This window comes from Chroicocephalus ridibundus, chromosome 6 (assembly GCF_963924245.1).
Source record: "Chroicocephalus ridibundus chromosome 6, bChrRid1.1, whole genome shotgun sequence".
NCBI classification, from domain to species: Eukaryota; Metazoa; Chordata; class Aves; order Charadriiformes; family Laridae; genus Chroicocephalus; species Chroicocephalus ridibundus.
The window spans coordinates 76,032,605-76,045,443 of NC_086289.1; the positions used below are offsets into that span (position 1 = coordinate 76,032,605).

General features: G+C 73.0%; 1 protein-coding gene across 1 annotated transcript; it reads left to right on the plus strand.

Moving 5' to 3' along the window:
* Positions 1–2,132: 2,132 nt before the first annotated feature.
* CHRD (chordin) lies at positions 2,133–12,509 on the plus strand. The gene is made up of 25 exons (XM_063339825.1): positions 2,133–2,449; positions 3,196–3,477; positions 4,506–4,821; positions 5,211–5,314; positions 5,864–5,990; positions 6,387–6,533; positions 6,617–6,734; positions 7,477–7,573; positions 7,680–7,821; positions 7,899–8,039; positions 8,541–8,623; positions 8,712–8,859; positions 8,957–9,063; positions 9,151–9,267; positions 9,355–9,511; positions 9,599–9,840; positions 9,927–10,040; positions 10,304–10,516; positions 10,628–10,721; positions 10,849–10,905; positions 11,006–11,109; positions 11,303–11,405; positions 11,520–11,674; positions 11,822–11,915; positions 12,052–12,509. Exons 2-25 carry the CDS (start codon positions 3,253–3,255, stop codon positions 12,117–12,119), a joined length of 3,273 nt encoding a protein of 1,090 aa, XP_063195895.1. The 5' UTR covers positions 2,133–2,449; positions 3,196–3,252; the 3' UTR covers positions 12,120–12,509.
* Positions 12,510–12,839: the final 330 nt, after the last annotated feature.

Here is a 12,839-nt window from a genome sequence, read left to right on the forward strand (position 1 = left end):
GGTGCTGCCCGGAGGATGCCCACGGGCAAACCCTCCGGCCACTCACTGCCTTGTGCCAGTGGCCCCCGCTGGCATCTGGGGCGATGCCGCTGTGCCCCCTTTCCCCATCCCGCCCCTCGGCCCAGCTGCCCACCCCGACGGCGGGCACGGGGGGTGCCGGGGGGGCACCTCGCCCCCCTCCCTCCATCCCGCGGGGCGGCGAAGGGGTTAATGCCAAGGCGGCCGAGCCGCAGGTGGGCGCAAGAATGAAATTCCTTCTCGCTGTCCTGCGAAGTCTGGGCACAAATATTTGCCTGCATGTCCGGTGGGGAGGGGGGAGACCACCATCGCTCTGGGAGCTCGCTAATCCCCATGCCAAACACGGCCCCCCCCCCCCCCGTGCCCTGCGCGCCCCCCACCCGGCTCCCACCGGGGTCGCCCCCCAAGGCCTTTGAGGAGGGGACGTTTGGGACCCGGGGGACACGGCGCCTTTGGGTGCTCCAGGGAGCGGGGAGCCCTGTGGAGTTGACGCGGGGGGGGCGCTGGGAGCGGACACGGAGCCCCAGGGCACGGCCGGGATGTGCTTGGCCTGGCAGATGAGGCTCCATCCTGCTCCCCGAGCCGTGCCCGCCGCTGCAGGCTGGGACGGGGGCAAGAGCCCCAGCCATCCCCGCCGTGCCGGCAATGCGCCCTCCGTAATAAACTCCATGTGTTCGCAGACGGAAAACAGCTACTTTCCCCCCCCTCCATCACTCCCCCAAGCTGCATCCCCCTCCCCATACCTGCCACCCCCCAAAACCTCCTCCATCCCCAGGGCCCCCCCCCCCAGCCTTCGTCTGGGGCGGCCCAGCCCTGCAAACCTCCTACCAGTTGTGCAAATATTGCCGGAACGGCTGTAATCCCCGTGTCCAACGTGAATTATGAGATATTTCCAGCCATTACGACAGCCCCCCCCCCCCCCCCGCCCCGCCGCGTGTGTGCGAGGCCGGGGGGATTAGTCACGGGGCAAGCCGCGCTCGGCACAAAGCTTTGGGGAGGCCGCTGGCTCCCCGCACCCCGCGCCGGGGTGGCTCGCTGGAGGGGGGCTGTTTTTGGAGAGAGGGGGGTGCTCCCGGCTCCTTCCTGGCTCCAGGCTCAGGCCTGGCGCGGGGCGAGGAGGGGGGTGTTGGGGTGCCGGGGAGGCGGTGGGAAGGGGGGCCGGGTGTGTGGTTTCGCCCCGACCCCGTCCCCGGGGAGCAGAGGCTCCTTCCTGCCGCCCCGAGCCCGGCTCGCGTTCAAAGCCGGCGCAGGCAGCGGCTAATGAGGCCAGACAATGGGGAGCTGCGTGGGGCAGGGGCGCTGGCGAGGGCCCGCCGCGATGCCCCATGCCAGGCGCGGCACAGCCCCGGCACCGCTGCCCGCCGGGACTCTCCACGGGACCCTCCGCAGGACCCTCGCCACTGGGCAGGGCACGTGCCCGGGGAGCCGCGGGCTGGTTTGGTGGGCGCCATGGGGACGTCGCACCCGCGCGGTGCCAGGATGGCCCCCCACGGGGCCACCGCTGCGGGTGGAGGTGGCGGAGGAGTGTGGGTGCCAGGCTGGGTGGCCAGGGCTGCCGCCGGCCGGCCAGCTCCGTCCTGGTGCGCCTCCAGCTGCCCACAGCCGGCAGCCCCGTTGGGGCTGTGCCGGCGCCAGGCCCGGCTCCGGAGCGCCTCAGAGCCGCCTTTGTGCAGGGCGCTGCCGGCACACACATGTGCGGGTGCTGGGAAGCAGCTGGTGGGAGCGGGACCCCCTTCCCAGTGCCACCCCCGGCCGGCACCACCCCCTCCCCACCAGCACAGGGATCCCCGAGGCTCTGGCACGCCGCCCTCTGCCCCTTGCCCGTGGGCACCCCTTGGCATTCCCCGGGCTGCGGATGAGGGATGCCCGGGCACGGCTGGGGCACACGCTTCCTCCCTGCCCGCACGCCCCCCCTGCAGCAGCGATGCTCCATCCCCGGGCAGGGATACCCGGCACCCTCCCGCCCTGCCAGGCCTCATGCCAGGGTACCACCCTGGTCCCAGCCCAGGCTGCCAAGACGCCCTTGCAGCCCCTCTCTCCCTCACGCCGCCACCCCGTGCCTCAGTTTCTCCCACTCCGAGGGCTGCGGCCGGGCGGGTTCCCCGTCTCTCCTTCCTTTCCCCGGGAAAGGGGAGGGAGCTTCCCCTGCCGCTTCCCTGCGTCCCGCAGCCGAGCCAGGAGACTGTGACGAGCTCTGGGTGCGCGGAGCCAGCGCCGGATTCCTGGCACCGGCGGGGCGGCTGGGAGCCATCGCCCGCCTCCTCCCTGCTCGGCCCCGCTCGCCTCCCGCCGTCCCCCAGGGCCGCTGCCTCGCCGCAGCGGGCACCGCGCGGTGACGCTGGCACAGCCACGCAGACCCCAGCCCTCCCCTGCCTGCCGCGCTGCCGGACCCCAGGCCAGCGGGGACGCTGGGACAGAGGAGAGGGGACAGGTCAGTGGCAGCGCTGGGGATGGCGGGGAGGGCATGGGACCGGGGGGGTGCCATGCTGCCGGGCATGGTCCCTGCTCGCAGAAAGTGCTCGCAAGCAGCAGGGCATTGGGCAGGGCCATGCCCAGCGGATGCCCAGGGCCCTGGCGGTGTCCCAGCCCTGGTGATGCCAGTGGGCCATCCCGCCGGGGGGGGCCTGGCCGCTCCTCGCTGCCTCCTGCCAGCTCCTGCCACCGGGCAGGTCCCCGGCACGGCCGAGCCCCCGAGCCCTGCTGCCCGCCCGGGGAGAATCGCCTGCTGCTCGGGGACATGTGCCAAACCGGGGCAGGGAATGGGACGGGGCGGCCGCGGGCGAGCCGGGGTGGGCAGCCCCAGGGGGGCTGGCATCCGGGGCAGGGGGCAACGGGCTGCAGCCCCCCCAGCCGCCCGCCGGCCGCGGGGAGGCCCAGGAGGAGCCTTGTGGGGAAGCAGGGGCCTGTTGTGCTCCAGCTGTGCCGTGTTTCCCTGGCTACACCGCACAGCTGGCCGGGTGTTTGCACCGCCCGGAGTTGATTTTGGCAGCCCCGCACTTCCCCCTCCTCCCCTCCCCGCTCGCCTTCCCCTCCCCACCCGCCATGCGCCCGCCGCCCCCTCTGCCACCCCCGCCGGGGGTGGCAAGGCAGGGGCACGGGTGGCACGCGCTGGCCCCCCTGCCCACCATCCCCACAGTGCGTGCCTCAGTTTCCCCAGCTGGATGATGCTCTCCCCAGGCTCTCCCATGGTGTCTGCTCGCTGCCCACCGCCGCCGCCCTCGCCAGCCCGGGCACATGTGGGTGAAGAGCGGGACCGGTGCTGGGTGCCGCCCTCTCAGCCTCCTCCACGGCTGCCCTCTCCCCTCCCCGGGCAAGGGGACGCAGGCACCCGGGCTCCTGTCCCCCCGCAGCCGCTGTCACTGGTGGGCAGGAGCCCGGGGCCCCGCTCTGGAGCCGTCCTCTGCCCAGGGTGGGCAGCAGCCAGAGGGGTTTGGGGATATCGAGGCCACAAGTTGTGGGGTGCGTGCGACTTTGCAGAGTGCAGTGTGGATTTGGGGGGGGGGGGGTTGGGGGGCACGCTTTGGGGGCCCATGCTGAGGAGCGCTGAGCGTCTGTATGTCCTGGGGTGGGGGGGCTGCCTGCGGGGGAGAGCTCTGCAGGGGGTCCACGCGCCTCAGGGGACTGTGTGGCTGGCGGGGGGGGGTGCCTTGCAGTGCCCCATGGCCTGGGGTGCCAAGCGGCCTGGGAGGGGGCTGAGCGGATGGAGGAGTCCCAGGGACGTCCCATGCCTGGGGGGAGGACAATAAGCCCTGGGAGGGCTCATGCCCGAAGGTGGGCTGTGTGGGTGGGGGGCCCCCAGATGCCCCGTGCCCAGCAGATGCCCCGTGCCAGGGGACAGTATCTGGATTGAGGAGGGAGGGGGCATTTGAATGGGGGTGCCCTGCAAACGCCTTATTCCCGAGGGAGCGTGGGTGGGTGGGGGACTCCCGCGGGGGGGGGCATGTGGGTGGGGACATACCCGGGATGTCCAGTGCCCAGGAACCCCCCCAAGCTGCGTGGGAGGCGTGCGGATGGCGGCGGTGGTGCCTCCACAGTGTCCCACGTCCCGGTGGGTGTTGTGTGGATTGGAGGGGGGGGGGGGGTGTCCCCCAAGATGCCCAGCCCCTGGGATTCCCCATGCCCTGAGGGAGGGTGTGCGGATGAAGGCATCCCTCAGGCACCCCCTGCCCTGGGGCTGGCATGTGAGTGGGGATGCTCTACACCGGGGGGTACCCCACGCCCGGGGGAGGAGAGCCAATGGATGGGGGGGCTCCCCGGGACACCCCGAGGCCGGTGGTACCCCACGCCCGGCGGGGCAGCTGCGGTGCCCCGGGGCGCCGCAGGGCGGCCCGTTGCCGGCGGGGGCGGCGGGCCCGGGGGGGGCTGAGGTGGGGGGGGGGGGGGGGGGCTGTCGGAGCGCAGCGGGGGCGCGTCGTCCGTCCCCCCCCCCCCACCCCCCCCGGCCGTCCGCTGCCTGCGCCTCATTAGCGGGGCCTTTGTTTGCACAGGGCTCGCAGCTCCCGCTTGCCCATGCCGCCGCCTATAAAGCGGAGCCGGAGCCGGCGGCCGGGCAGAGGCGGCGGCGGCGGCGGCGGCAGCAGGAGGCAGCGGCCGACCCCCCCTCCCCGCCCCCGGCCGCCCGCCCGCCCCGGCTGCCCGGCACCATGCGCGTCCCGGTGCCGGTGGTGCCCGTGCCGCCGCCGCCGCTGCTGGTCCTGCTGCTGCTGCTGCCGCTGCTGCCGCCGCCCGCCCGCGCCGCCCGCCCCAAGCTCGCCCTGCCCATCCGGCCCGACACGGACCCGCTGCCCCCCGGGGGGGCGGCAGGTAGGACACCTTCCCTTCCCTACCCCGGCGTCTCCCTCCCCCGGCTCCGGGCGGCCCCGTCCTGTACCGGCCGCCGCCGCATCCCCCCCCCCCCAACCCCGCTCCGTGCGCCCCCCCCGCACCCCCGTCCGTGCACCCCCGCTGCTGCCACCCGCACCCCCGTCCGTGCCGCACCGCATGCCCGCGCCCCCCCTTGCCCTGCGCCCCGCGGCCCGCACCGGGACCCCCGGCTGGCCGGGAGCGGCTCCGGGATGGCACCGGCAGCGCCCGGTGGTCGCGGGGCGGTGCCCCCCGCTGTCCGGGGCTGCGGCAGGGGGTGCCCGCGGCCCGGAGGTGACCGGGGGCGGCGGCGGTGGGGGGGGGGTGGCTGGCGGGGGGGTTCTCCGCAGGCTGCGCCTTCGGGGGGCACTTCTACGCCCTGGAGGAGACGTGGCACCCGGACCTGGGGGAGCCCTTCGGGGTCATGCGCTGCGTCATCTGCCACTGCGAGCCGGTGAGTGCCCCCGCACCGCCCCCGCGGCACCCCCCGGACATCCCGCGGGGTCCGGCCCCGCTGGGGAGGGGGCTGGCAGGGGGGAGTCGGGCCCCTGCATTCGATACACACCCCCAGTGGAGAAGGAGCGCGGGGATCCCTCTGGCCAGCCAGACACCTGGATGTCACCCCCCCGCTGCGGCAGCGGGGAGGAGAAGAGGGGTTTAAAGGATCAGGCTTCATTCCTCCTCCTCCTCCCCCTCCTCGGGGATGGCCCCCGGCCCCCCTCCCTCCCTCCGAGCAGCCCCCCGAGGCCGGGGCTGGCGGGGCCGCGCGCAGCTGGGCAGGGGGCTGGGGGCCGGGGCCGGGGGGGGGCCCGGGCTTGGCTGCTGTACAGGCAGCTGGGGGCTGCACAAGGTGTCTGGGCCGCCCGCGGGGGCTCCAGATGGGCCAGGATGGGGTGAGCCAGGCTGTGCCGGGGGGGGACTCACCTTGGCACGGCTTGGCACACCTTGGCACAGCTCTCCCGGGCTTTTCTCTACCTCCCCGCCCCCCCCCACCCCCCAACAGCAGAGGAACCGCCGGGGGAAACCGGCGGGGAAAGTGAACTGCAAGAACATGAAGCAGGACTGCCCCGTGCCCGCCTGCCCGCAGGCCACGCTGCTGCCCGGGCACTGCTGCCACACCTGCCCCAAAGGTGAGAACGGCGGGTGCCCCCCCTGCGGGGACCCCCTCTGCACCCACAGCATCCCCCCGGGCACGGGAGAGGGGGGCACTGTGCACATTCCCCCAGAAAGGGGCCACTGGCTCCGTTATGGAGCTTACTGGTGCCCACGGGGTGTCCATGAGGTGCTGGGGGGGGGGAAGACCCCATGGGTGCAGCGGGGGTGCGCAGGGCTACGCAACCTGTCCCTCCATCTGCCTGCACCCAGTGTGCCCCCCCATCACGCCAGCACGCAGCCCCGCGGCGACTTGCGGGGCACATCTCGTTCTAACTCGGGAGGGGGGATTTATTATTGCCCCCCACCCCCCCGAGCTCTTGAGCACAAGCAGCCTGGTGCAATGGTCTCCCCCTGTGCCCACCCCGTGCCAGCCTCGCCAGGCCCCCCAGAGAAGAGCCCCGCGCCCCCCTTCGACACCTTTGAGTACTTCCAGGACAAGGAGGACGACCTGGACAAGCCCTACAACGACCGCTCCTACCTCAGCTCCGAGGGGCTGGCCCGCGACGATGCCCGCACAGGTGAGCCAGCCGCCCGCCCGGGTGGGCAGCGCCAGCGCGGGCACCCCCCCGGCCCCCTGCCGTCATCCCCATCCCCTCCCCAGAGTTCGTGGCCTTGCTGACGAGCGGCCCGGAGCCGTGGCATCCCACGTCCAGCGCAGTGGCCAAGGCTCGCTTCACCCTGCTGCGCTCCTACCTGCTCTTCTCCATCAGCTACGAGAGGTGAGTCCCGGCCCCGGCCCAGGCTGGCACCCTCCAGTCAAGGGGGGGTGTGTGTGCAGTGATGCTCGTGCCTCAGTTTCCCTTCCCACGTCCCCCCGCAGTGCCGTAGCCTTGCGTGGGCAGGGCGAGAGATTTGGGGAAGGGAGTGTTGTGCTGGGGGTCCGGCCCAGGGCTGGCAGCCGGCATTTCGGCACAGCCCCGGCGCCGGCCTGGGCTCAGCCCTTCGCCTCCGGGTCTGGAGCGGGAACAAACGGCAGTGGCCGCAGGGCCCTGCGGGGCTCAGCGGGCAGAGGCTCCGTGCTGGGCTCTGCCGCTGGGGTCCCCATCCTCGCCATGCCCTCCCTGCACACCCGCCGGCGGCTCAGCCTCCCCTCTCCCTCCCTCCTTCCCGCTCCAGTTCCTTCTGCTCTTCCTCGCTTCCAGGCCCCTTCGCATAGTAAAGTGGTGACTAATTTCCAGTTCCAACCGGGGGGGAGCCAAACGGAGCCGAAAATGCTCCTAATTTACAGCCGTGCCCGAGCGTGCGGCTCCCGGCGGGTCCTGCCCCGACGTCTTTCCCGGCAGGGACCCCGCTCCCACTCGGGGCCAGCTTGGCACCGCTGCAGGGTGGGGGACCCCGGGGGACCCCTGCCGAGCTGGCACCCGGCGGGACGGCAGGCTTGGGCCAGCCCGGAGAGGGGTGCCAGGGGAGGGGGATGCCGGTCGGCGGGGGGGTCCTTGCTCACCCCCCGGGTGCCCGCAGGCTGGGGCGTCCGAGCCGGGTGCGTTTCAGCGACCCCGAGGGCAACGTGCTGTTCGAACACCCCGTGCAGAAGAGCGCTGCCCCCGAGGATGGCATGGTGAGAGGGGCCGGGAGGGACGTGGGGGGCCATGCTACCCCCTCCTCCCCCGTCCTGGGCGTGCGGTGCCCCCCGGCCCCTGCCCAGCCCTGCCCTCACCCCGCAGCTCTGCGGGATGTGGCGGACGGTGTCCAAGGCCAACCTCCAGCTGCTGCGCGGGGAGCAGCTCCGCGTGTCCCTCGTCACCCGGGCGCAGCCCTCCGGGGAGGTCCACGGGCACATCCTCAAGCACCGGGCGCTCTTCGCGGGTAAGGCTGGCCCCTGCGTGCCCACCTGGTGGGGGTGCCCACCGGGACGCCCCTCACACTCCCCTCTCCCCGCTCAGAGACATTCGGGGCCATCCTGACCTCGCCGGACCCCGCGCACCTGGGCGCTGGGGGTATGGCCATGCTGACGCTGAGCGACACCGAGAACAACCTGCACTTCATCCTCATGGCCCGGGGGCTGCTGGAGCCCGGTGATGGGGGTGAGGGTGGCCACGGGCACCCCGCGGGGCCTGGCACTGCCTGGGGGGGCTGCATGGGGCTGGGGGTGCATGGCATGTGCGTGGGTCAGCTCCTATGGGGCCAGGGCGGGTGCAGGGGCTGGGTGTGGGGCTCAGGGTGGGTACAGGGGCTGTGTGTGGTGTGGGGGGGTCTCTGAGGTGTGATTTGGGGCGTGCATGGGTGGGGGGTGTGTGCCTGTGGGGGGAGCGGGACTGGGGGGTGCTGGAGGGCGCATGGGGTGTGGGGGTCGGCATACAGAGGGAGGGGGCTGGGGTGTGGGTTGTGTGAGGATGTAGGGGGGCGGGGGGGAACAATGAGGGTCACGGTGTGTGGGGGGGTCCAGGGGACAGGACAGGGAGACGGCGAGAAAGAGGGGGATCAGGTGCAGGGGTCTGGGGGCAGTGGGCACAGCGGGGTGCGTTTGGGGGGCAGCAGTCGCACACCCCCGGTCCAGCGGGTCCCATCCGCTCTGCCGTGCTCAGAGCCCCCCGGGGTGCCGCTGCGGGTCCGCGTCCTGCACCAGGGCCAGACGCTGCGGGAGGTCCGCGCCAACATCACCCGGGAGGTAAAGCCGTCTGTTGTTTCCCCCCGCCGTGTGCCGCGGTGCCCCCCGCGCCGGGACTGAGCCGTGGCCCCCTGCTCCCCCCCGGCAGGACCCCGACTTCGCGGAGGTGCTGAGCGATCTGTCCGCCCGCGAGCTGCAGTGGCTGGTGCGGGGCCAGCTCCGCATCCTGGCCGAGACGGAGGGCCGGCACGCACGCCAGCTGGCCGGCACCATCACCACCCGCCGCAGCTGCGACAGTGAGCATGGGGCAGGCGCCCTGGGGCTCGGCGGGGGTGGCCGTGCCCCCCCATGCCAACCTCATCCCCTCTCCTGCCTCTCTCTCCCCGGATGAAGCCATCCAAAGCGTGCTGTGCGGCGCGGATGCCCTGCTGCCGACCAAGACGGGGGCCGTGGGCTCGGCCAAGCTGGCGCTGCACGAGAATGGCACCCTGGAGTACCAGGTAAGTGGGGGGCACCCGTCTCCCTCCTGGGGGCCCCGGGGGGGTGTCTCCCTCCCCCAGCGCTGCCCCTCAGCACCCTGCCCGCAGGTGCAAGTGGTGGGCACGGCCAGCGAGGTGGTGGGCATCACGCTGGAGACCAAGCCCCGGCGGAAGAGCAAGAGGAACGTCCTGTTTGACATGACGGCCAGCTACAGGGACGGGCTGGTGAGCGCTGGGTGGCGCGGCAGGGGGTGGCAGGGGGGCTTTGGGCGAGTCCCCCTCCCAACCCGCCTGGTCTCCCACCGGTGGCAGGCCCGGGGCAGCTGGCAGGGCCCCAGCGCCCGCGATGCCCACATGCTGCTGCAGAATGAGCTCTTCCTCAACGTGGCCACCAAGGACTGGGCGGAGGGCGAGCTGCGGGGCCAAGTCATCTCCCTGCCCTACAGCGGGCTGCTCGCCCGCTACACAGGTACCCGAGGGGGCGGGGGGTGGTAACGGGGGGCAGCGGGGCAGCCCCCCGCCGCCTCCCCCCCCCACGGCCCCTGTCTGTGCGCAGAGATGCCCGTGGCGCTGGCGGGGCAGCTGGTGTCCCCCCCGGTGGTCAGCGGGGCCGGGGGGCACGCCTGGCTGTGGCTGGACGAGCACTGCCACCTGCACTACGAGATCTCGGTGGCGGGGCTGGGCCGCCCGGCCGACGGCACCGTCAGCGCCCACCTCCACGGGGTGGCCGAGCTGGGCGAGGTGGGCGCCCGCCCCCACCAGCACAAGCGCCTGCTCAAGGGCTTCTACAGCACGGAGGTGAGGTGGGCACCTGGCGGGGGCACCCCGCGGCGGGGGCCAGCCCAGCCCTCACGCCCCCCGCCGTGCCCCTCTCGCCCCGGCAGGCTCAGGGGGTGGTGAAGGACCTGGACGCCGACCTCCTGCAGCACCTGGCCCAGGGCACCGCTTTCCTGCAAGTCAGCACCAAAGCCCACCCCCACGGGGAGCTGCGGGGACGGGTAGGTCCCCACCGGGGCAGGGCACCCCTGCACCTCCCCACTGCCGCCCGGGGTGCCCGGCTGGGTAACGCTGCCCGGAGCGGGGCGGGAAGGGCAGAGGATGGAGGGGACACCACGGCATGGCCCCAGCACCCCCGGACGGTGTGTACCGTGGTCGCCGGTGCTTCCTCCGCCACCCCGGACCACGGAGGGCAGCCGGGCACCGGCACGGGAAGCGTGGTCCCCCGGCAGTGCCAACCCTCCTGCCCCTTGCCCCCCTCCAGGTGCACATCCCCAACCGGTGCCACGCAGGGGGGACCCGCCTGGCTGCGGGGGGGGTCCCGGGGGAGGCCGAGCTCTCCCAGGGCGCCAAGACCAGCGACCTGGAGCAGCTGAAGAAGGACCCCAACTCCTGCTTCTTCGAGGGGCAGCACCGGGCGCACGGCACCCGCTGGGCGCCCGACTACGACAAGAAGTGCTCCATCTGCAGCTGCCAGGTGCGGGCCGGGGCGGGACGTGCTGGGGGAGATGGAGGCGGGGGGTGGGCAGACAGCACCCATCAGTCGTGCCCCCCCCCCCATAACGAACCCTAAACCTGCCGCCCCCAGAAGCGCACGGTGATCTGCGACCCCATCCTGTGCCAGCCCCTCAACTGCACCCGGCAGGTGCACCCCGAGGAGCTCTGCTGCCCCGTCTGCGAAGGTACCCGGGGGCCGGGGGGGTCCCGGGTAGGGGGCTGGGGGAGCAGGGGCGTTCCCTGTGGGAAGGTGGTGGTGGGGGTCCCTCTCTGCGCCTCTGCACCCCCTCATGGCCTTCCTCTTCCTTGCAGAGAGGAAGACGGGGCAGGAGGAGCTGAAGCTGGAGCGGGCACGGGACAGTAGCGAGGGTGAGTCCCCATGGGACCAAGGGGGCAGCTCTGCCCCCCCCGCCCTCCCCGGCACCCCCTCGGGGGCTGTGCCCACCTCTTCCTCCCCTTCCTCTCCCAGGCTGCTACTTCGATGGGGACAAGACATGGCGAGGCTCTGGCACCCGCTGGCACCCTGTCGTGCCCCCCTTCGGCCTCATCAAATGTGCCATTTGCACCTGCAAGGTGAGCGTGGGTCCCGTTTCCCCCCCCCACCCCGAGCCCCCCAACCTGTCCCGGAGGCAGAGCTGCCCCAGCACCCGTGGGTGCCCTCAGCTCCTGTGCACCGTAGCAGGGGCTCAGACTGGGGGAGCGGGGTGGGTGCCTTGTGCCCCCTGTGGACCCCCTGCCTGCCGTGACCCCCCCACCTCCCCCACAGGGCACCACGGGCGAAGTGCACTGCGAGAAGGTGCAGTGCCCGCGGCTCACCTGTGCCAACCCCGTGCGCGCCAGCCCCTCCGACTGCTGCAAGCAGTGCCCAGGTACACAAACCCCCCCCTCCTGCCCTCCCGGCACAGCCCCTGCACCCCGCCACCCGCCATGCCCTGGGGGTCCCTGCCATGGGCAGGCAGCCCCCCCACTGCCCTTTCCTGCAGCCCCCGAGAAGAGCGTCCCCGAGCTGGCCGACACCATGCAGGCGGACGGGCCGCGGGCATGCCGCTTCGGGCGCCGCTGGTACCTCAACAACGAGAGCTGGCACCCTTACGTGCCCCCCTTCGGAGAAATGAAGTGTATCCTCTGCTGGTGTGTGGTGAGTGCGCCGGGCCTCAGACGGCACCCGGGGAAGGAGAAGGTGCCGCCATGCGCAGCCCCGTGCGGCACCCCGGGGACCCGCCGCACCCCGAGGAGCTGCCACCCCCCGACCCCCTGCTCAGCCCCTCTTTCTGCCCCTCTGCAGTCGGGGGAGACGCACTGCCAGCGCCAGGAGTGCCCGCCGGCCGCCTGCACCAGCCCCGCCAGGAGGGACAACCCCTGCTGCGCCAAGTGCCGCTGTGAGTGACGGTGCTCGCAGGCGGGCGCCGCTCCCCCAGACACCCCCCTGCACCCCTGGGGTGCCAAGCCAAGCTGGGACGGGCCCAGGCGCCCACCTTGCCCATCTCTCAGCCCCTTTTTCCCCCCCCCCCACAGCCCCCGATGCGCCCCCGGACGGGCGGGAGAAGGTCCATGATGCCAGGGCGGAGGCCAGGAGCCGCTGAGCAGTGACCGCTGCCCGCAGCGGGGCCAGCGAGCAGCGAGGCTGGGTGGCCGCAGGGGGGGTCCCTGCCGCCCATCGCCCCCGCGCAGGGCAGGGGGTGCAGAGGAGCGCGGTGGAGTGGCCGCGGCCGGGCGCCCAGCCTGGGCACCCCGTTTTGGCACAGCCGCAGTGCCGGGGCTGCCCTCACAGCAGGCAGCGGCCAGGCTGGTGGAGGCTGGGGCACCCGCTGCCCTCCCCCTCCAAGCCCCCCGGGCCAGCGGGCGCAGCGGGCATCATGCCTACCGTGTACATAGTGTAAAATCGCTCCGGCCCCCGTCTCGTCCTGGCTCGGCCGGACTCGTCACATAATTTATGGTGCCCGTGGACGGGGGTCCCGATGTATTTATTAAAACCAGAGCTATTGTCCACCCGCCTCCCCGCTTCTTCCTACCGCCAGCGGGCGCGGGGCTGTGCCCCTGCATCCCGCGCTGGGCTCTGGTGGGATGCGCAGGCCCTGGCCTTGCTGGGTTTGGGGGCGCATATGCTGGGGGGGGGTATATTTGGGGGCCATGGGTCCTGGGAGCCAGTGCCAGGCTAGGGGCACCCCCTGCGGGCTATGGGGTGGTGCGTGTAGGGTGGCACTGGAGAGGACGGGAGCAGGTGATGCCAGCCCTGCCTGTGCCCATGGTGGGGGGTGTGGACGCAGCGCCTGGTGACGGTGCCCGCTGGCACGGGGACAGCA

What these genes read in the sequence shown, in the direction of transcription:
- CHRD (XM_063339825.1), top strand. Translation starts at nt 3,253, where the DNA reads ATGTGGGTGAAGAGCGGGACCGGTGCTGGGTGCCGCCCTCTCAGCCTC. An exon ending in GCACCGGGCGCTCTTCGCGG is followed by an intron (nt 7,822 to 7,898) that starts GTAAGGCTGGCC and finishes CTCCCCGCTCAG; the next exon opens with AGACATTCGGGGCCATCCTG. An exon ending in GTATCCTCTGCTGGTGTGTG is followed by an intron (nt 11,675 to 11,821) that starts GTGAGTGCGCCG and finishes GCCCCTCTGCAG; the next exon opens with TCGGGGGAGACGCACTGCCA.